The 20,682-nt window shown below is 42.4% G+C and overlaps 1 protein-coding gene across 1 annotated transcript in view; it reads right to left on the bottom strand.

Annotated features, from left to right (window-relative positions):
- The window catches only part of LOC138303688 (centrosome-associated protein CEP250-like), a 159,234-nt gene extending 139,160 nt beyond the window's left edge, over positions 1–20,074 (bottom strand). The window contains exons 1-3 of the mRNA XM_069243015.1: positions 19,810–20,074; positions 2,351–2,490; positions 1,933–2,127 (exon numbers count right to left, since the gene is read on the bottom strand). Of these exons, the coding sequence (XP_069099116.1) occupies positions 1,933–2,127; positions 2,351–2,467 (312 nt within the window). The 5' untranslated portion in view covers positions 2,468–2,490; positions 19,810–20,074. The remainder of the gene's footprint in view (positions 1–1,932; positions 2,128–2,350; positions 2,491–19,809) is intronic.
- Between the last annotated feature and the right edge of the window lie 608 nt (positions 20,075–20,682).

The following is a 20,682-nucleotide window of genomic DNA, read 5'->3' as shown; positions in this document are numbered from 1 at the left end:
CAGGCCACACGACCAGGCACGTGTCCTGCCTTTTATACACAAAGCACCCTGCCCAAAAGGATAGCTAGGGCCTACCTTAGGGGTGACTTATATGTAGTATAAGGGGAGTTCCGGGCCTGGCAAGTGAATTTGGATGCCAGGTCCCTGTGGCAGTACACTGCGTGTGTAGGCCCAGCTGTAGCAGGCCTAAGACAGGTTTTAAAGATTACTTCTATGGGTGGGGCAAGCTGCACTGCAGGCCCAGTAGTAGCATTTAATTTACAGGCCCTGGGTATAGGGATACCACTGTACAAGGGATTTACAGGTAAATGAAATGTGCCACTCAGGTGTAAGCCAATCATACCAAGTTTAGAAGGGAGAGCACATGCACTTTAGCACTGTTCAGCAATGGTAAAGTGCCCAGAGTCTTAACGTCACTCAGAAGAAAATAGGAGGAAGGCGGCAAAAAGTTTGGGGATGACCCTGTAAAAAGGGCCAGGTCCAACAAATACCTTGACATTGGACCTCTGTCTCTGAAGCACAGCAAATGTGACAAGATAAATGCAGCTCGTGACCATTGATGCACTCCGACCCACAGTTTGGGAAACAGAAACAGACGCACAGTTATAAAAGTAATTAATTCCACACTTTACGCAATACTGTGACTCACTTCAGACGAGCATCCTGGTAAGCAGACATTATCAGGTATACTGTGCGGTGATGCCAGACACAATGTAGCCACAGAGAATAAAGATGACATCCTGCTTACTAACTACAACATTCGGCAGACAGGTGGGAGAAGTAGGTGCTCAAGCCAGGTATGATCGCCGACGAAGTAAGTAGGACACCTGTCCACTCAAAATGTGCATCAGTTATTCTATCTCTGGGTTTGTTCCTAACAGCGGAGGCAATATTCTTTCTATTCAGAGTTTGGTGAGAGGGTCTGCCCGCCTGCAGCATCTCACAGGGTTAAACAGAAGTATCCTAAGTAAATCAAAAGGTTTGCCAGCGTTTATTTCTTTTTCTTGGGAGAAATGGACACCGTTATGATGGATCTGGATGTGCCTGTCATGGATACAATCAGTCACTTTACACAACACAATGTTAATCTTTATAAGCATATGTCACACTGTGCTTTCAATCAAGATTTTTCACATAGGTGTGGTTAAAGAACCGTTGGGCATAAATCACATTCAACCTGGTTATCTCCTGTTTTTTCAGAAATGAGAGACCAGTGAGATCCCTGCAACCAAAATCTGGTATTGTTTAGCGTGGAAGGATTGTGTGCACAGTAAGAGTGCAGATGTAAATTATATTTAAAAAAAATTGGTTCAGAAACAAAGCACATATCATTGGGACCAGGAAGGGCTTGATAAAAGCTTGACGACTCCAAGACAAAATCAGCTGAAACATGTTGACGAACGAACAAAGCCATTAATACTGTGTACACGTCCCAACCAGTCTTTAATCAAAGGACATCCTGCAAGAAATTTTAATCTTTTTCTCCTTTGATCCCAATATTGTGATCCTCCACTTCATGAAAATGTCCCCCTCCCGAAAGCGAGATTGAGCCCACCCATTATTGTCGACCTTGCCTGGCGAGGATTCAATGATGAAGCATGCCATCATGAAAAGTGTTAGTGTGAGGCTGTAGAAAAACAGGGTATTCCGCTTGGAAGTAGGATAAAAGATAGCGTTAAAAGGTCCCTTCATTTTGGTATTCACTGTTGATTCCCCAGAGAACTGAGAACCTCCTCCTCATAAACGTTCCTCACTTTTTAGATTATGGCATTTTCGAATAACTACAAATGTGGCCCCACATGTGTCCCTCTATCAAGCACGTCTCTCAGAGCAAGTTCTTCACCGACACTCTCCGAACCGCCCAACATCTCTCGCTTTGCAGATCATGGCTGAGTTCCAGAGCACAGGGACTCCGCATTGACAGCGCCATACCTTAGCTTGGAGCTTTTCCACCAACACTGCCTGCCGCTGCTGAGCCTCTCGGGAGCTCTGGAGCTGCTTCCAGTGCGAGATCTGGGTTTCCGCCAAATGACGCTGCAGGGCCTGCAGCTGATGCCACTCTGCCTCGACCCCTGACCTTTGCTGGGATGGCAGGGGTACCCTTTCTTGATTGTCACCCCCTGCCAGCTGTGAAGGAAACAGACTCTGGGTGAATGCGAAGAGTACATGTCCCATGTTTGCCAACTGGATATATCACCAATACTTGGCGTAGCAGGGTCCAGCATCCCTACCACATGGTGTAACATGCTTGATACCACACTGACATGGAGTGACAGGGTTAGACAGCACAAGGACACACCAAGACAGGGTCAGACACTGAAGCAAACAAAATATTCTAACCCAGGATTACCTGCATCATGTCCATTTCCTGGTAGATGGGATAAGTATCATCCAGAAGCTCCTTGGTGCTCCCCAGTACTTCCTCCAGCAGCACAGCTTCTTCCTGCAGGGTGAGCACAGGATCCATCTCCAAGTGAGGACAGGACACCGCTGGAAACAAGCAGGATACATTGGTTAGGATCTTCATGATAATCCTGTAACTTTACCAGACAATGACCCTATAAAAGCTACGTAACTCTACAGCTCTGGTGTCTGAACTTGAATTTGTACAATCTGTATTTTCTAAGGGCTTCCACTCCTATGTCAGCCTCAAGAGGTAGGCAAAGGGTGGAGTAACCGTCGCTACGACAGCTGTGTTAACTGAGAAGCATTTCTACTGCATGAGGTGTAAGTACGTACAACATGAAGAACTCTACTGGATGGCTCGAGTATCGTAACGTTTCTTTGGTTTGACACATGGGTCGACTGTACTATCCGATACCAGAGTCTCACATGTGTTGCGGAAGTGACAACTCTGTTCTCTGAAACTGCAAAATGAGTACATTTCAAAAGATAGCTACATTCCAGGAGGTAGAAGCAAACCCCTGAATGTTACTCAGCCCAGGGTGGTTTATTTCATTAAAATTAGTAGTTCTCATTCAAATGTTTAATTGAGATTGGTTTTGTCAAAAGTTATAAGGCATGGCTCTCATTCTATTATGTTTTCTTTCGTTTATTACTTTTCTCGACTGGCATTTAGCCAATTGCCAGTGCTCCTAATCTGGGCAGATAAGAGAAAAGTGGCACAGTACATGAAGGCGATTTATCCAAGGTAACGTAATGTGGTGGTGTGACTAATGCCCAGGCCTCACAGAAGTCAGAAACTTAATTTATTAAAACTGAACCTCCATGCAAGTAAAGACTTGCAGGCCTATAAATGGGACTTGGGCAGAGTCAGTCATATATTCTACCTAATAAATATCTTAGTGCACCTTTCCAAGTGACTTAGAACCTTATTACGAGTTTCATGGTCTTGTGATCGCCAAATTCGTGGTGGCGGTTGGCCCGCCGCACTCCTGACAGTCTGATTGCCAGATTACAACCCTGGCAGTCAGACTGTCATGGGACTGCCACCACCGCCAGGACCACGGATCTCAACGGGGTGGCGGAGGTTAGAGTTGTGGTAAGTCACAACGGTGCCCATAGAAGCACCGTCATGCTTATCACGAGTCCGCTTTCTGCCAGCCTCTCCATGGAGGTTTAACCTTCATGGAAAGGCTGCAGGTAAGCCAGTGCAGGGGACCCCCTGCCTGCACCTTTGGAATGCGCACAGTCTGTGTTGCAGCGAGTGCGCATTCCGAGGGTGCTGTTGTGCAACGGATTGTACCCCAGTACCGTGGCACTGTTTCTGCAGGGCTGACTGGCGGAAATGTAGTAATATGATGTTTTTGCCGGTCAGCCCGGTGGAAACATCGCAATACGACTGGGGCCGGAGGCCGCTGGCTGGAAGATGGACTCCTCCCCGCGGCTTTACCGGTCAGTTGGGTGGTCCAACAACCCAAGTCATAATGAGGCCCTTAGTCAGCCTTTGTTTAAAATAAATTAATGCCTAAGGAACAATTCTAAGTATATATACAGGGAGTACAATACAGATTTGCGAAACAGCTGCTAAAATGTTGCTGTTTGCGGTGGGCCTTCCGCTAAGCTGTAGGACTTCAAAGTAAGTTTTACATGTTGTTTGTGGCCCAGATTGCACAAATATCTCAAAAAGACAACTCAAAATTGATCACACAACCCCATGTCCACTGCCCCGTCCAGACATCCACACTGCTGAGATCAAACCCAGTTAGAAAAGTGAGCTATCTGGGCAATTTCCCTGTTTAGAATCAGACAGAAATACAAACCTGATCTATACTGTTTCTGGCTACACATAACTCATTTTACAGTCTCAGCAGCGAAGCACAAAAGATGGCTTTTGATTTTGTCATATTCAAAATATATTCTTTGCAATAACAGATTTAAAAAATACTGACAGTTCTTATTAAATCCTAGTTCAAAACTATCTAGCATAAGAAAGTTACAATTCAGCCCCATAGCTTATTCATCTTGGCGTTTATGCCCTAAAGAAAGGGGATCATGGTTTCTCATCTTCCAGAGTATGAAGAATACTCCATTGTCTGGTCTCACTTTGTGCCTCAAAAGTGTGTTTATATTGCATTGTGGTATTGTATTTTGATGTACAGGACAGAGTACGGGTAGAACAGCAAGAATGCAAATGCATCAACTAGGCATATTTTCATTTTCCTAGTTAACATGGTAGTTGCTGGAAGGCTATTTCACCAAATAGTGGAATTGCATGGCAAAAAGTGCATATGCTGGGGATTTTTACATTTGAAACCAGGGTTTTCTTTAAACAAATAATGACATCATGTCTGTGAAACATGGGGATTTTCTATGTGTCAATGAATACTAGACTACTAACATAGAGAAAAGGCAAACCTGTATCAAGAGGTGCAGTGGGCTGAGGTTTCACAGAGGCTGCCGAGTACAGGTCAAGGACCACAGAAAATGAGGGAAAGCTGAACATCACAACCCATGCCCAGAGGCAGAGCATCGGGGAACTCACGCCCTCCACGCAGCAAGCATTACACAGCGATTTTTTGCTTTGAGCAGGAGCCACAGTATATCTTTAAAAGCATGTAAAAATATGCTGAGAAAAATGTTTGTTATGAAAAACAACAAATCCCAGTTAAAAAAAAAAAAAGAAAAAAAAATTATAGGAGCGTAATGTGTAATCTAAAAAACAGTTAAAGTCAACAAGTGCATACCTATAATCACCCAACCCCCCAAATAAACTGCGGCCTGCCTCACATGATGTGTCAGATAACACCATGAGTGATGACTGAGGATGATGTAATGTGGCATATTAGATGCAAGATTATAAACAGTTAATGGCTGGAGTGGGGGTTAAGGTTGCACTAGCACCATAAGCTGTGAATCTCCATTCTCTTTATGAGCTTGGTCATATAGAATACTTAAAGCTGGGTGGATGTGGGACACATAAACAAAAAGAGGCAGATTTATCATCAGATGTATGAGTGCACAAATATCAACTGCAATATACAGGCCACAAAAACTCTACGAGTCATGGCGAACCAGATTTATCAGGGCAAGCTATTTTTAGAGTCCACTCGCCGTTCTAGCACGAGTGCTTGAGCTGGCAAAGAGTATTCTGTTAATTTAGAAAGTGATCGAGCAATAAAGATGCCTTTAAAGCTTGTCACGTTTGCTGTGTGTTTATTGACAGGGTTCAAATGTATGTATATGACTTCTTACAAATTGCTGCTTCTTATATCCGGGAATTTGGTGTTTACTTTTCTTTCCCTACTTGTGAAGTTAGAGGGTTTTGTAAGTGAATGGTCTTTCAATTGTGCTTTGAAACAGGAAGTATAAAAGAAAAGGATGTCAGTTTTTCTAACTCACCCAATTTATTTAGCTTGTAAATTAACAATATAAATATTTCAAACTATATATGTACTTCATAAGTGGGACGAAGATAAAACGTTTAATAGGGTCAAAACAAAATCAGAACACTTTAGTTGGTGATGTGCAAAAGATAAATGCATGCTGAAACCCAATTTCTAAATATTATCATTTGTAAGCTATGTAAGACTATCAGTAAAGCAGCATGTCAGTGGAATATTTTGTGGGTGCTTCAATGGAAAATGCGCTGTCTGTAAATGACAGTGCACTACCATATCATGCTTTAGTGACAGATTTATTCAAAGTGAAAGTTTTTAAACATGAACTGAGAAACATTCATACCCACACCTGATGACACTGCTGATAGTGAACTCAGAGTTAAGTCAGGGATAATGTGCACCCTGTACCTAGGCTAGAGTCTTATTATGCACAGAGCAAACGTTTAGTCTTCTAAAAAAAAAAAAATTAAAAGTAGTTTTGTACAGCAGACACAGGGATTTCACATATTTGAAGCTTCTCCTACATGTGATAAAGAAAAAGGCGGCTCAGTGAAATAAAATACTTACACAGGATCCCGATTTTTGAGAACAGTTTATGGGTTAAGAGCAGTATTATTAGGTCGATTCGTCTATTCAAGACACTATACCTGCAGGCCTGGTAACATTTTTACAATTTTCGAAGCCTGCTCCAAATACAGCAAAGGAGACACCCACCAGATTTTGGTGTATGTCCTACTCACTCAAACTCTAAATAACGCTGTGTGTCACTGCAATTACACTGCCCAACAACTCACTCAAAAACCCTACTTTCCTTAACTGAAGCTTAGCTTTTTTCTCAGTCAGTTCCAAGAGGTATTCCGATGATATGCCAATCATTGTTTTTCTTTTGGTCTCTTTAGCCTTTGCGATTAAATCAATTTGTTTTTGGTTCTTAAGTGAATACAATCGATGTCTCAAGATGATGCAAAACACGTGATAGAGAAGATTCTTTAACCAAACAAAACTAAAGCAAAACTGTGATCATAGACATTTTTTTCAATATCTCGATAACACTGCTTTATACTCAACAGGTGAGTGAGTATAAGGGTGTTGCAGCACAGCTTGCTGTCTTTTTCAACAGTTCACAACAATTCCGAACATAACTGTCAGGCAGGTGAAGATTTAGGAGTATCCCAAACTGTTTTACAATGGTAAACATTCTCCATGAAAAAAGGTTTTTAAAAAGTGCATCCGACTTTGCAGGCGTGCAGTACTGTGTTTCATTTCATGCCTTATGTTGGTTTTGTGTATTTGTTTCTGACGTACTAGCGATATTAACAAAAATGTCACACTCCAATGTGCATGCGTATCTCATGCATCCATCCACAAGCTTATTGTGAACATCAGAAAAATTCAAAATGGAAATCTCTTTGGTTAATATTTTATAATGATTACAAACAGCTGGGCACGCCTTGATGTCTGATTGAAGTAGTCTAAGATTTTCAACAGCAGTGCTAAATTATGTGAAAGATGTGGCAAATTGAATTGTATTGAAATTTGTTATCAGGAATGCTTGATGCAGACTGGAAAGAAGAGCAAAGTTAGTGGCGGAAAAAGCATTTCCTCTTAAGTATTGCGTCAGCCATAATTAGAAAGGTACAAATGTGTGCGTATGTACAATTACACACATACCCTTGAAACCATAATTAAATGAAGTTTGCGGTTATGAACTAAGATAGGAAACTCCTCAAATTAGTTAGTTATGCTCAACTACACAAAGCATAGCTAGCCGGCCTGCCTGCCATAAAAACCCTGTCTAACCAATTAAATGCATGGACACATAAAATGACAGCTGACAAAGAGGAAATCACTCGTGACCATTGACATTATGGAAGACTTTGCAACGGATACAGTAGAATTCCTTTGTTAGGATACGTATTGTTTTTTAATGTTAGATTATTAACTTCTGCTATTTATTGTTATAGATATTGTGAGCATAAGCAGTGCATTTGGTAGGGATGTTAACATTTCCACCTCGCAACGGGGGAGAGGCGTTTTTAGTTGTATTTCAAAACCATAATTTCACTTTAACCATGTTTTTTGCAGGCATTTCTGAATTCCCAGGCATATATTTAAGACATATGTGCTGTGTTATAAACAGAAGAAACAATACCTTTCTGTTATTTTTTCCAGTACAGTTTTTCATTATACTAAACCCACCTTTCATTGAAAAAGAAAAACAGATCACAGATTGGCCCCAGGAATGGCTAGGCCCTGGCCCAGCTGTCTGTGGGCAACCAACCTTAGCTGCATATGCCCTGTAGCTCTGCACAGCAGGGGCCGAGCTAAGGGCCTAATTGTCCCCAACCATTCTTGGGCGACCATCCCAACATAACCAAATTAACACAGTTTACTGTCCTTGGCAATGCACATCAGGTTAGCCATAGGAAGTGGCACATGGTGTGGACTGGACTGTTCTTATTGGAGCAGAGTCAAGACTGATTTCCATAAAGCTTGGTCCAAACTGAGGTGGCATGGTGGGAAAAAGAACAATGGGTTGGAATGCTACCCTGAGAGATTGGCAGTGGTTAGACTTAGAAAAGCATTTGTCCCATCATCTTTTTGTGTTCAATCAATAATTTGTGTGCTGACTCAGCCACTAATCCCTCCATGCACCCAATAATACATTCATTTGCTCTTCCTTGCATTCATCTACTCGGCCATCCAAAACAATCAAAAGTTTGCCAATACATGAAGATTTACTTTCAGATATGAAAAAAAGGTCCTAATGGCTTTCTTAGTGCTTATTCCAGCATATCCGTGATAAATTTTTTTTTCAGCTATAAGAGTTTGATATTTGTAGTTGTGCTGTTTACATCATTATTTTAGTATGAAGTAAAAGGGATGGGGAGTAATTTATTATTCTTGTGTGCATAAACAGCAGTATTTGAAGATGCAGTGGGTGAAACAATTCTTAGATTATTGGTGCATCCTAAATGTGCGATTTCATTTATTTTAAAATGTTGAAGTCCAGCTGCTATTTTTATTATTGTGGACCATTCTCACGGCTCACTTACCTTAAACTGTAAATAGATTCATTAGAAAGGGAACACAATACAGATATGCAATGTAAACAGAAAACAACCTTGCATTACCCCTCCTTGAAAAACACATTCTGTGTATTTTCCATATACCAGGACGGGTTCATGCAGCAATGATAGCTTTCTCCGATCCAGTACATAAATGTATAACCCAGCAGATAAAGCACTAAGTAATTCCCAAATGCGTATTTGTTGCAAAATATTTATATGATGGTCTATGCCTTCACACCAACCAAAACGACATGTCTGCTTTAGGAGTTCTCTTAAATGTCTATACAGGGCTCGAAAAATCTTAAGTGTTACTCGACCTGCAGGTCGAGTAACTTAAATAATCTACTCGACCTAACTGTAATGTACTTGACCCGTAAACGGGTCTCAAATTGTGTGATCCTAGGCAAATAGTTTACAGAGTCGCCTTTTTCTTAATTCTCACATATGATTGCACCTTCAAATATATGAGCTCAGCAATTCTGCGGTACAAAAAACCTCTTTTGTTTGATTAAGTAGACTAAAGTTTGATGCAAGCATCACAAGATTCTAGCTCACATAACCTAGGACTTCTTTTAGTTCACTAACAACATTGCCATCAGGACAGAAGTCTTTCTCAGTTTGTTTAAAAGCTCAATTTTAATAAACCATGATGTGGTAACAACATATTGTCATCTACACACAGTAACTTTCCAAGAAATGTCCAAAAACCTCTCCACTAACTTGCAGCTTTACTGATAAAACTATAAAGTGTATTAACAATCTGTGAAAATTAGGTTTCAGAACACATATCCTTGCATATCGACATATAAAGTATTCTGATTTGTTTTCATCCTATTAAAATGTTTTCACAGTTGAATTAGTCACATAAATGTTGTATGTTAGGAAAAACCTGGCACTCTATGTCATTTTATTTTACATTCTAAGCAGCAGGTCACACAGTTCACCTTACAAAGTCCTGGAACTCTGCAGTCAGAATGAAACTTAATTATAAGAAAAACGAACTTCTGACCTCTGTCTGTGAACACAGAGAAACTGTAACATAAGAACAAGATTTAAAGGCATCTGTTATTGCCCCTCCACTTTTCAAATGAACAGAACACCTGCTTAGTGTCAACTTGCCAGAAGGGATGAGTAAGTATTAAAAATAGCTCGACCTGATCAAATAAGTCTCGCCAATGTGAGTGGAGTTTTTGAGCTCTGCTATAGCAGAGATTGCCCATCTCTAAACATGTGCTATCAAAAAAACTTCCAACGCCATAATCCTTCTGCTGAACCACATCCAGTTCTATATCAAGGAAAACACAGCATCTGTGACACCTACAAAAGCGCAGGTACCTAACCTTAATCTCCCCCAAAATATTTACTAGCAGGTGCTCTTCATGTCCTAACCCTTTATTATCCGGAATTATCCAAGTGCAGACTCATAACTGTCAAAGAGTAACTGTAGGAAGTTGGCTCTGGATGCACTATTTCAAAGTAAGGAATAGTATGCACAGAGTCCAAGGGTTCCCCTTAGAGGTAAGATAGTGGCAAAAAGAGATAATACTAATGCTCTATTTTGTGGTAGTGTGGTCGAGCAATAGGCTTATCAAAGGAGTAGTGTTAAGCATTTGTTGTACATACACACAGGCAATAAATGAGGAACACACACTCAGAGACAATTCCAGGCCAATAGGTTTTTGTATAGAAAAATATATTTTCTTAGTTTATTTTAAGAACCACAGGTTCAAATTCTACATGTAATACTTTGCATGAAAGGTATTGCAGGTAAGTACTTTAGGAACTTTGAATAATCACAATAGCATATATACTTTTCAAGTAAAACACACATAGCTATTTTAAAACTAGACAGTGCAATTTTCACAGTTCCTAGGGGAGGTAAGTAATTGTTAGTTCTTGCAGGTAAGTAAACCACCTACGGGGTTCAAGTTTGGGTCCAAGGTAGCCCACCGTTGGGGGTTCAGAGCAACCTCAAAGTTACCACACAAGCAGCTCAGGGCCGGTCAGGTGCAGAGTTCAAAGTGGTGCCCAAAACACATAGGCTTCAATGGAGAAGGGGGTGCCCCGGTTCCAGTCTGCCAGCAGGTAAGTACCCGCGTCTTCGGAGGGCAGACCAGGGGGGTTTTGTAGGGCACCAGGGGGGACACAAGTTAGCACAGAAAGTACACCCTCAGCAGCACGGGGGCAGCCGGGTGCAATGTGCAAACACACGTCGGGTTTTCAATTGGAATCAATGGGAGACCAAGGGGTCTCTTCAGCGATGCAGGCAGGCAAGGGGGGGGGGGGGCTCCTCGGGGTAGCCACCACCTGGGCAAGGGAGATGGCCTCCTGGGGGTCACTCCTGCACTGGAGTTCTGATCTTTCAGGTCCTGGGGGCTGCGGGTGCAGGGTCTTTTCCAGGCGTCGGGATCTGGGAGTCAGGCAGTCGCGGTCAGGGGGAGCCTCGGGATTCCCTCTGCAGGCGTCGCTGTGGGGGCTCAGGGGGGGCAACTCTGGCTACTCACGGTCTCGTAGTCACCGGGGAGTCGTCCCTGAAGTGTTGTTTCTCCACAAGTCGAGCCAGGGGCGTCGGGTGCAGAGTTGCAAGTCTCACGCTTCTGGCGGGAAACGCAGTTGTCTTTAAGTTGCTTCTTTCGAAACAAAGTTGCAGTCTTGGGTGAACAGGGTCGCTGTTCTCAGGAGTTTCTTCGTCCTTTTAGAGCAGGGAAGTCCTCTGAGGATTCAGAGGTCGCTGGTCCTGGGGAATGCGTCGCTGGAGCAGTTTCTTCAGAAGGGGGGGGGAGACAGGCTGGTAGAGCTGGGGCCAAAGCAGTTGGTGTCTCCGTCTTCTCTGCAGGGTTTTTCAGCTCAGCAGTCCTCTTCTTCTTAGGTTGCAGGAATCTGAGTTCCTAGGTTCAGGGGAGCCCCTAAATACAGAATTTAGGGGTGTGTTTCGGTCAGGGAGGGCAGTAGCCAATGGCTACTAGCCCTGAGGGTGGGTACACCCCCTTTGTGCCTCCTCCCAAGGGGAGGGGGGTCACATTCCTATCCCTATTGGGGCTGTCCTGACTGGTCAGTGACTTCTCCTTGTTTTTCTCATTATCTCCTCCGGCCTTGCTGCCGAAAGTGGGGCCGTGGCCGGAGGGGGCGGGCAACTCCACTAGCTGGAATGCCCTGTGGTGCTGTAACAAAGGGGGTGAGCCTTTGAGGCTCACCGCCAGGTGTTACAGTCCTGCAAGGGGGAGGTGATAAGCATCTCCACCCAGTACAGGCTTTGTTACTAGCCACAGAGTGACAAAGGCACTCTCCCCATGTGGCCAGCAACATGTCTCGAGTGTGGCAGGCTGCTAAAACCAGTCAGCCTACACGGGTAGTTTGTTCAAGGTTTCAGGGGGCACCTCTAAGGTGCCCTCTGGGGTGTATGTTACAATAAAAGGTACACTGGCATCAGTGTGCATTTATTGTGCTGAGAAGTTTGATACCAAACTTCCCAGTTCTCAGTGTAGCCATTATGGTGCTGTGGAGTTCGTGTATGACAGACTCCCAGACCATATACTCTTATGGCTACCCTGCACTTACAATGTCTAAGGTTTGGCTTAGACACTGTAGGGGCACAGTGCTCATGCACTGGTGCCCTCACCTATGGTATAGTGCACCCTGCTTTAGGGCTGTAAGGCCTGCTAGAGGGGTGACTTATCTATACTGCATAGGCAGTGTGAGGTTGGCATGGCACCCGGAGGGGAGTGCCATGTTGACTTACTCGTTTTGTCCTCACTTGCACACACAAGCTGGCAAGCAGTGTGTCTGTGCTGAGTGAGGGGTCCCCAGGGTGGCATAAGATATGCTGCAGCCCTTAGAGACCTTCCCTGGCATCAGGGCCCTTGGTACCAGTTACAAGGGACTTACCTGAATGCCAGGGTGTGCTAATTGTGTAAACAAATGTACAGGTTAGGGAAAGAACACTGGTGCTGGAGCATGGTTAGCAGGCCTCAGCACACTTTCAAATCAAAACATAGCATCAGCAAAGGCAAAAAGTCAGGGGGTAACCATGCCAAGGAGGCATTTCCTTACAGTAACCCTGAGCTCCGTCTAATTCTTCAAACGTATAATAATCTGTATTGTCTCTTCCAGTGAGTTCATCATAACTGGCATCAAGAATGTGAATCCAAATGTTGACCCTTCATCCAGATGCCGATTCCCCCCAACTTGTATCTGCAACATCTTGCAAGAAGGCACAAATATCACCCTTCTTAAGAAGATCTCTAGATAGCTTTCTGGAGGAAGGCGATTTAATATGCTGGTATGGCAAGATAAACTGAGTAAGACTAGCATAGCTGGGCAATGATGGTTGTGCAGGGGGTAAAAGGCAGGATGTGCCAGAGTAGGCAGTGAAAGGCTGGTGGTTTGCTCAATTCTTAGTGCGAGTAATGAGAGTCCCTTAAATCAAGCATGAAATTCTGATCACGTTTTATGCAGAGTTGGAGGCAATGACTGACTCGGAAAGAGAGAACATGGTTTGTATGGTGCCTCTGGAACAGAACGTCAGTTTTGCTACCTACAAATTTCAGGAAGCTCATGCCTTTGATCAGTCTACTGCTAAAGAGAAACATGCTAAAGAGAAACATGCTTGTTCTGATTTTGCTTGCTGGGAAGTAGCACAGTGTTGTGAACTCGGGAGTGGGAATGTTAGTGACTGCCACAAAAGCAGCCAGAAAGAAGTAGTCACAACAGGAGGAAACTTGTGTGGTATGTACAAGACCAGGTAGGGAATTGACAATGTAGACAGGTCTGAGAGGAAGGAAATAAAACAAGAGAACAGACAAGCCTGAACTCCTGCTGCCAGAGAAATGACAGAGTGGATGTATGCTGCTACGTAATCAAAGGCTTATTCACAGGCCCAGTTCTGGCAGAGGAGTCGGGTGGGCCAGGCCCACCCAAGCATGACCTTTGGCCCTCCCAGTCACGGCAGAAAATGCCATGGAGGATGCACCTGTTAAGTGCTTCTTTCATGACGAGATGGCTGAAGGTTATGATGTTGTTTCACTTTAATTATCATATAGCTGTCAAGAAGGAACCTCTAGAACACATTTAAAGTGCATTTAATTTTAAAATTACTGCTTTAGGTATGTACTCACAACAGGGAAAAATACTGACATTAGGTGATTTTCCCTATGGTTGTTGTTGCTCAGACATTAAAATACTCATCATACCAGTAAAGAGAAAAAAAAGAAAAAACGGACAGGTTGCATCCTTATCTCATGTCTGAGGCAACCTGTAGATGGGTGTTATGAGTTGGGAAACTTTTGGGAGAAGTGTGGGTTTACCTGTGAAAGATGCAGCAGGTGCAGTGGCACCAGGGCCTCTGGCTGTGAGGAGCTTTCTGCACTAAAGTTATGTGGGGGTTCTGATAGTGTTTATGTATTTTAGCCTGTGTACATAGCTCCCAAGAATATACTGTACAATGGTGCATGCATTAAACGATTCAGATAGCATTAGTGCATACCACAATGGATGAGCAGCCATAAAGGAATTATATTTGTTTGCCCATTATCTAAGAATTAAGGCCTGATTCAGAGTTCAGTAGATGGGTTGCTCCATCACAACAATATGCCGCCTGCTGTATAACAAGTGCAATTGTATATAATACATGGACTATAGGTCACATTTGTGAAGGAGTAAGAGGTCCATTGAACTCTAAATCTGGTTCTTAATGTGGAGTTACAATGGCTACTAGAGTATGTGTGTCTGTTCTCTTCCAGATGCTTTAGTAAAGCAAATAACTGTTATCTCAAATATAATATTGTGCTGAGCTGAATTTAGTCTCACCAGTAGGGCAGGGTGACAAATATGAACATGTCATACTCTGATATCTTGTTCCACTACATTGACAGGTAATAGTCAAGGCCACTGAAATTATGTAATTTTGTGGAATTAATGTTTTCCACATAATTATGGATTTGACACATTTGCCATATAATTCAGAATTATCTGCAGATTTAAACAAAGGGGGTTATTACAACTTTGGAGGAGGTGTTAATCCGTCCCAAAAGTGACAGTAAAGTGACGGATATACCACCAGCCGTATTACGAGTTCCATAGGATATCATGGACTTGTAATGTTTAAAACTCAAACGGATCAAACATAACTAAAAATGCTGCAATGTGTTGGAGTGCAGTTCAAGATCCATCGCAAAGCTTGACTGGTCAGCCTTCTGTTGCTTATTGCTATACCTGGGTGTTAAACTTGCACTAACGAGGTGCAGTGTATGCCAAGACAGTGTTTACAACTGTAAAAAAAAAAAAGACAATATAATGAAGGAATACCATCACAAAATGTGCCATATTATGCTGTACAGTTTGTCTTTTCTTTTACTTTTTACATTACACTGCATAGGACTAGGTTTGATAGGCTTTCTCTTACAGTGAGCGGTCACTCAGATGATGATCCTTGCAAGGAAGCTGCAGAGTTTGTGGTTTCCTCAGCCTTCAAGACACTAAGCTGCAGCACATACACATTCAGAAAATACATGCTGTTTGCTTGTCTCAAATATGTTATTGTTTTATTTTATCAATATAATATTGTAAACTCATATGGTGTTCAATGAACACAGCCCACATTATATATAGGCACCTACTATATGCATAAACACCATGTTTATGCCCAAGCTTATTTATGCCCACGCACCTCACACCAGGCTGAAACGATCGTTGCACACAAAAACACCCACACCGGAATGCCCATGTCACAAACACAAACACACCACAGGCCATACACACATCACTCACAGTTAATCAAACTGCCCATGTGCATACGTAGATCTCACATACAAGAGATACACATGCAGAAATGTTCACTATTTACAAGGAGGATCTCAAACTGCAAGCCACACAAAGTTATCAGTGCTTCTTACCTCTTAGCTGAATCTGCCTAGAAAATATCTATCTATCACAAAGGCAGATGAATGACATCCAAATGTCTGGAACCGAACACCGACAAGACTAAAGACGTGATATTTGGGGAAAGTTCCTCTCCATTTGACTCTCCCTGGTGGGTGACAGAGCTAGGGCTTACTCTCCCCCCACCACACACACACACCAAGAACCTCGGGATTGCCATTGACTGCAAACTTAAAAGTGCAGCCCAAGTCAATGCCATCACTGACTTATGCTTCCACACCCTTAAGATGCTAAGTTTTTCAAATGGCTTCCAGTCATCCCCTCGAAACCATCACCCTTACTCTCTTGACCAGCCAACTACACTACAAGAACACCCTCAATGCTGTGATCCACAAGCACCTCGTTAGCAGGCTGAAGAACATCCAGAACCTGGAGGCCAGAATCACTCTCAACCTCAAAGAAATACATATTGGGAAAATTGCAAGGAATAAATAGCCAATCATCCTAGTGTGACGATGTCAGGGCTTGGGTGTATTAACAGGAGCCTCCTTAAGCTTGCACTACTACTACAATCTACTTGGTATCCTGGTGCTTGTGTTGAAGTCTGGCCTGCTGGAAATTTTAACTGTTGAAACTGATGAGTATAGACAGCAGCTTTTACTCTCCAATAACTCTATATTATCTATATGCCTGTTAAGAAAAAGATAAGATGTAAATTTAGGGCTTGTACGTTACATACAGAATTGACAAAACTTGGGCCTGCATTGGCTCACCCGAACGCACCCTTGGCCCATCCAGATAAAAATCCTGGAACTGGGCCTGCTTCTTCACAGTCTTATTTCATCTGCTTTTGCCATGGCATTGGATAACAGTGATCTTCTTCAAGGTCTCAGATAAACTGGAAATTCAGCAGATGGGACTGTAGTTTTTATAAAGTTGACTGTGGTTTTCTTAGAATAAATAACTAGTTTTTACATAGTGCTTCATTGTTTTTTTTCCTAAACATTCTAAATACCAGGTACCACTATTTAATAATAGTTGAATAGTGGGACACAATGGCTTCATTGGCGATGCTATATTTGTCCTTCCTCTAACAGTAGGAATGACTACACTTTCTGTACTGCCCACACTGAGGGGCTCAATGACCTACATTGATGAGCAGCAACTTTTGTGACAGGAAATTGTGTGCTTTGCAGGGATCTGTCTTCGCCCAGCATTACAGGGATGTGGAATTCCCATCGCCCGGGACATATTGTTTGGGGTCAAGGGCAACAAGTTTTCATATTTATTTTGTCACAGGGACAAGTAGGCCCAACCCCCTGCAGCAAAGGTTTACAGAGAAGGGAAGTGTCTGCAGTTGAAGTAATAAGTGTGTCTACAGGTTAATGTAGTTGTAACATATATTTATGGTGCATTAATGAAAAGCCTTAATTATTAGGGTGGCATTATAAATAAACTATTTAAGGTCACACTGCACTACGGACAGTGGTTCCAGTAAAAAATAAAAATAAAAAAAAAAGTGTAATTACGTTTGAAAAGTTGAACAACATGAGACTAAGAATAATGCTCCCAGAATGCTCTCTGATTAAATGCACATATTTTAAGAAGCTTGTAAGCAAGAGTAATGATTCTTTGCTTTCAAAATAAAATGTTCAGAGAAAAATGCAAGTAGGAAAAAAAGTGTTTCGCTACTATGAAATTTTAGATGAGACTTCTCTGAAGCGTCATTTAGTAAAATGTGTGGATGCATGCTAGTATGTCCAAAAAATATTCCTAATGGAAAATCAGTATAGCCATTTTCAACAAGATTATGGGAGCATGAAAATAAACAAGCACTGCCAAAGCCAAACGATACATTTTTTGCGAGTCTTTTTGGTTTTGTCAACGCATATCTTGTTTTTACATGGCTTTTATAACGCTTTATTGTTCTGGGAACTGTCAGGCCCTCACCATTGTAACAAACACTGGCAAAAAGAAAAAAAGAAAGATTTTGGTCTTAAAAACCACACATTGCCACCAGTGGTTTAACAAAGCCCCCCAGCCCTCCTCCAGTGGGGGCCCTCAGCACAGCACCTCCACTGAGTGAGTCTGGCGGGTGGGGGGTGCTCCATGTTCTTTGCAGGGGATCCCCTTCCAGTTTTGTTATGCCACTGATTGCCACAGTAGTTCCTGGCACTGGACAAAACTACTTTGTGTGCCAATATGGTACTTGTGGAAGAGCAGAATGCGATCACTCACAGTAAAGCCAGCCCATAGAGAAATAGAAGTTTAATAAAAACAAAAAGTCTTTGTTAATGCCAGACCTAATTAGGGACCCGATTCTTAAAGAAAGTCAAAAAAAGTGCACCAATGGTATATATATTTAAATTAGTGGTTTTCATGAATTCACAAGAACTTACAGCAGTAGAACCGCAAATCATACTCCTAGAAAATATTTGTGAACTGTATTTTAGCACAAGCAAATATGCATGTGTAGATTTGATCATGTGTAATTCTATCAAGTTGACTTTCCCTCCAAATACTTTTTTCCCCAACCCTGGGAGAAATTCTACTTCTGCCATTGTCAGGATTAAATTTCCAACCTCTCTCATTATGGGAAAGATTAGAGAAGAGCTGGTGAAAAACCTTAAAACATGCTAGTTAGTAGGTTTGCAGATTCAAAGGCATTCCAGCCCTGGAACTAAAGCTTACTACTCCCTCAAGCCCCAGTATGTAAATCTGCAGAAAGGTGGTAAAATAAGGAAATTGCTTAAGTAGGGACTGAAATTGCAAGTATGCAAGCCCTACTATACTAATAGCCCTGGCATAATCAGAGAGGCTATTATCAGAGCTCTTACATAATTAGATTGCTGCCATAATTTGTCGCTGCACTACATGGTACCAAAGGGACAAGTAGATATTTTTTACAGGACAAGTAGATTTAAGAAGCAGCCTGTCCCATGGAGAAGTAGATATTTTATTAAATTCCACACCCCTGCGTAAGTTTAGATCCTAGGGCAAGAGTCTGGATTCTGAGACATTGTCAAAAAGTAGGGTTTCTTATGAAAAACACTTGAACCCCCGAGGTGAAGGGCTGTTAGTTCAACTCTTTTTTGAGGTAGGAGTTCAAATTAGAACAGTATCCATCCTTTTAGGACTTGGTAGTCTCTGTCGGGTCTCTGGCTGGGGGTTTTATCAAGATTTTGGGCGTGGACCTCTGCGTATCTCTCGTGCTTTCTTCCACAACATTTTCAATTGTCATTGACCCTTCCAATAAGTCACATATTTCACAGTTACGTTAAACCCACTAATTTAACATACATAGAACTTCGTATTCAAGGATGCTGTCAAAAAGAATAGACAATGGTGGCCTGAAAACAGGTTTTCAATAAGCAGTTTTACATGCGACATTTGAAAGACTAGGAGCTTTTGTAAGCTGTTGAACAGTGTTATAATTTAGGTAATCAAATAACCGATCACAAAGCATTGTCTTTTAGGGGAAAAGGGAAGTGAGAAGGAGATATTCATTCATGTACTTAATTGCACTATGCATGGCCAGGAAACATGGATTCCGATTCCTGTGTTTTGTACCTGAACAAAAATCGTGCGCTCAAACGTAAAGTACTTTACTTGACTATTCCTCCTTTTGACTGAGAGTCAAATCTAAGAGCACCTTGTAGTAGCTTAGGTCTCACACTGTATAAGAACTTCACTCTTGGGTAGTGTAATCACAGCCACTTTAAGTATGCGATTCTGTGGTGTTGTCATTTTCCGCAAAATGATGGATTTGCCAAACAATCTGAAATCTCTTGGTTTGCTCATGGCAGTGTAGCCAGGTCGCTGAGTGTGTTGATTTCATAAATATTTCTTTTTAAAAAACTATTGTTTTTATAAGGCGTGAATGCGGCAATATAAACTACCGTACACAAACACAAACATTTATGAAGTACCCTCAGTTTATTCTTGAGAGTATCTATGGAATACTTCATATCTGTTTTCCAGCCCTATGTACCTTTCAACCAGCTCTACATGCCCTGCCACCCTCGCAGGCACCCCTTGACCACAGCGCAGGTAGGACTTACCCCCAGGCTGCCATTCATTCTACCTCCGGAGGCGGCTACTCAAGGACGGGCACCGGACCCCAGCTCTCATGGATGGAGAAGGAGGCAAGTTTCCACCTGGGAGAGTGCAAACGCCGCGATGATCAGCTGTGGCTCCTCTTTTTTCCTAACTCCGTCCCGAACCCGAGCTCTCCATCCCTGCCAGCAGAGTCCCCAAAAGAAACCATCACTGGGTCATCCCAAAAACTGGCGCCATTGACAACCAGCAGCTGGCGCCGTTAACACTGAAGAAGGACTAGCAAGAGCTCGCGCTGGTAACACAGAAGAAGGACCACCAAGAGCTCGCGCAGGTAACGCAGAAGAACTACCAAGAGCTGGAGCCGCGAACATAGAAGAGGGACTGTCGCCACTGGCTCCATCAACAGAGAAAAGGGCCTGCCTGACAACATTTCAAAACAGAGACCCTGGGAGGACAGTCGAACTAAATACCCAAGGCATTTTATGCTCCCGGTTGGAAGCGAGGGTTTAGCATTATGGGCCATATGTACGAACACATTTTCCCATAGACACAGAATGGGTAAAACCCTTTGCTACATCTGGCCCTATATTTCTTCACTTTCTTTCCAGGTAGCTGTTTAGAAAAGTATAACAACAAAGTAACTTCACTATGGGTGCCAACATTTAAGAAGAGGAAAGTGGGAGATAAAAAAAAAATAATCGAGAGAATGTATTTCCCCTATTGACTTCTATTGATAGTTGTTCTATGTCAGGACCGGAGGCGAGGACTATGCATTTCTTTCTTTATTTTATTAAAACAGCATTTTCAAAGAACGTATGAAAAGAATATATATATATATATTGTATTGTAATCGTATTTATATAGCGCTTACTACC

This window comes from Pleurodeles waltl, chromosome 7 (assembly GCF_031143425.1).
Source record: "Pleurodeles waltl isolate 20211129_DDA chromosome 7, aPleWal1.hap1.20221129, whole genome shotgun sequence".
Classification (NCBI taxonomy): Eukaryota; Metazoa; Chordata; class Amphibia; order Caudata; family Salamandridae; genus Pleurodeles; species Pleurodeles waltl.
This window is presented reverse-complemented; position numbering and strand designations above follow the sequence as displayed.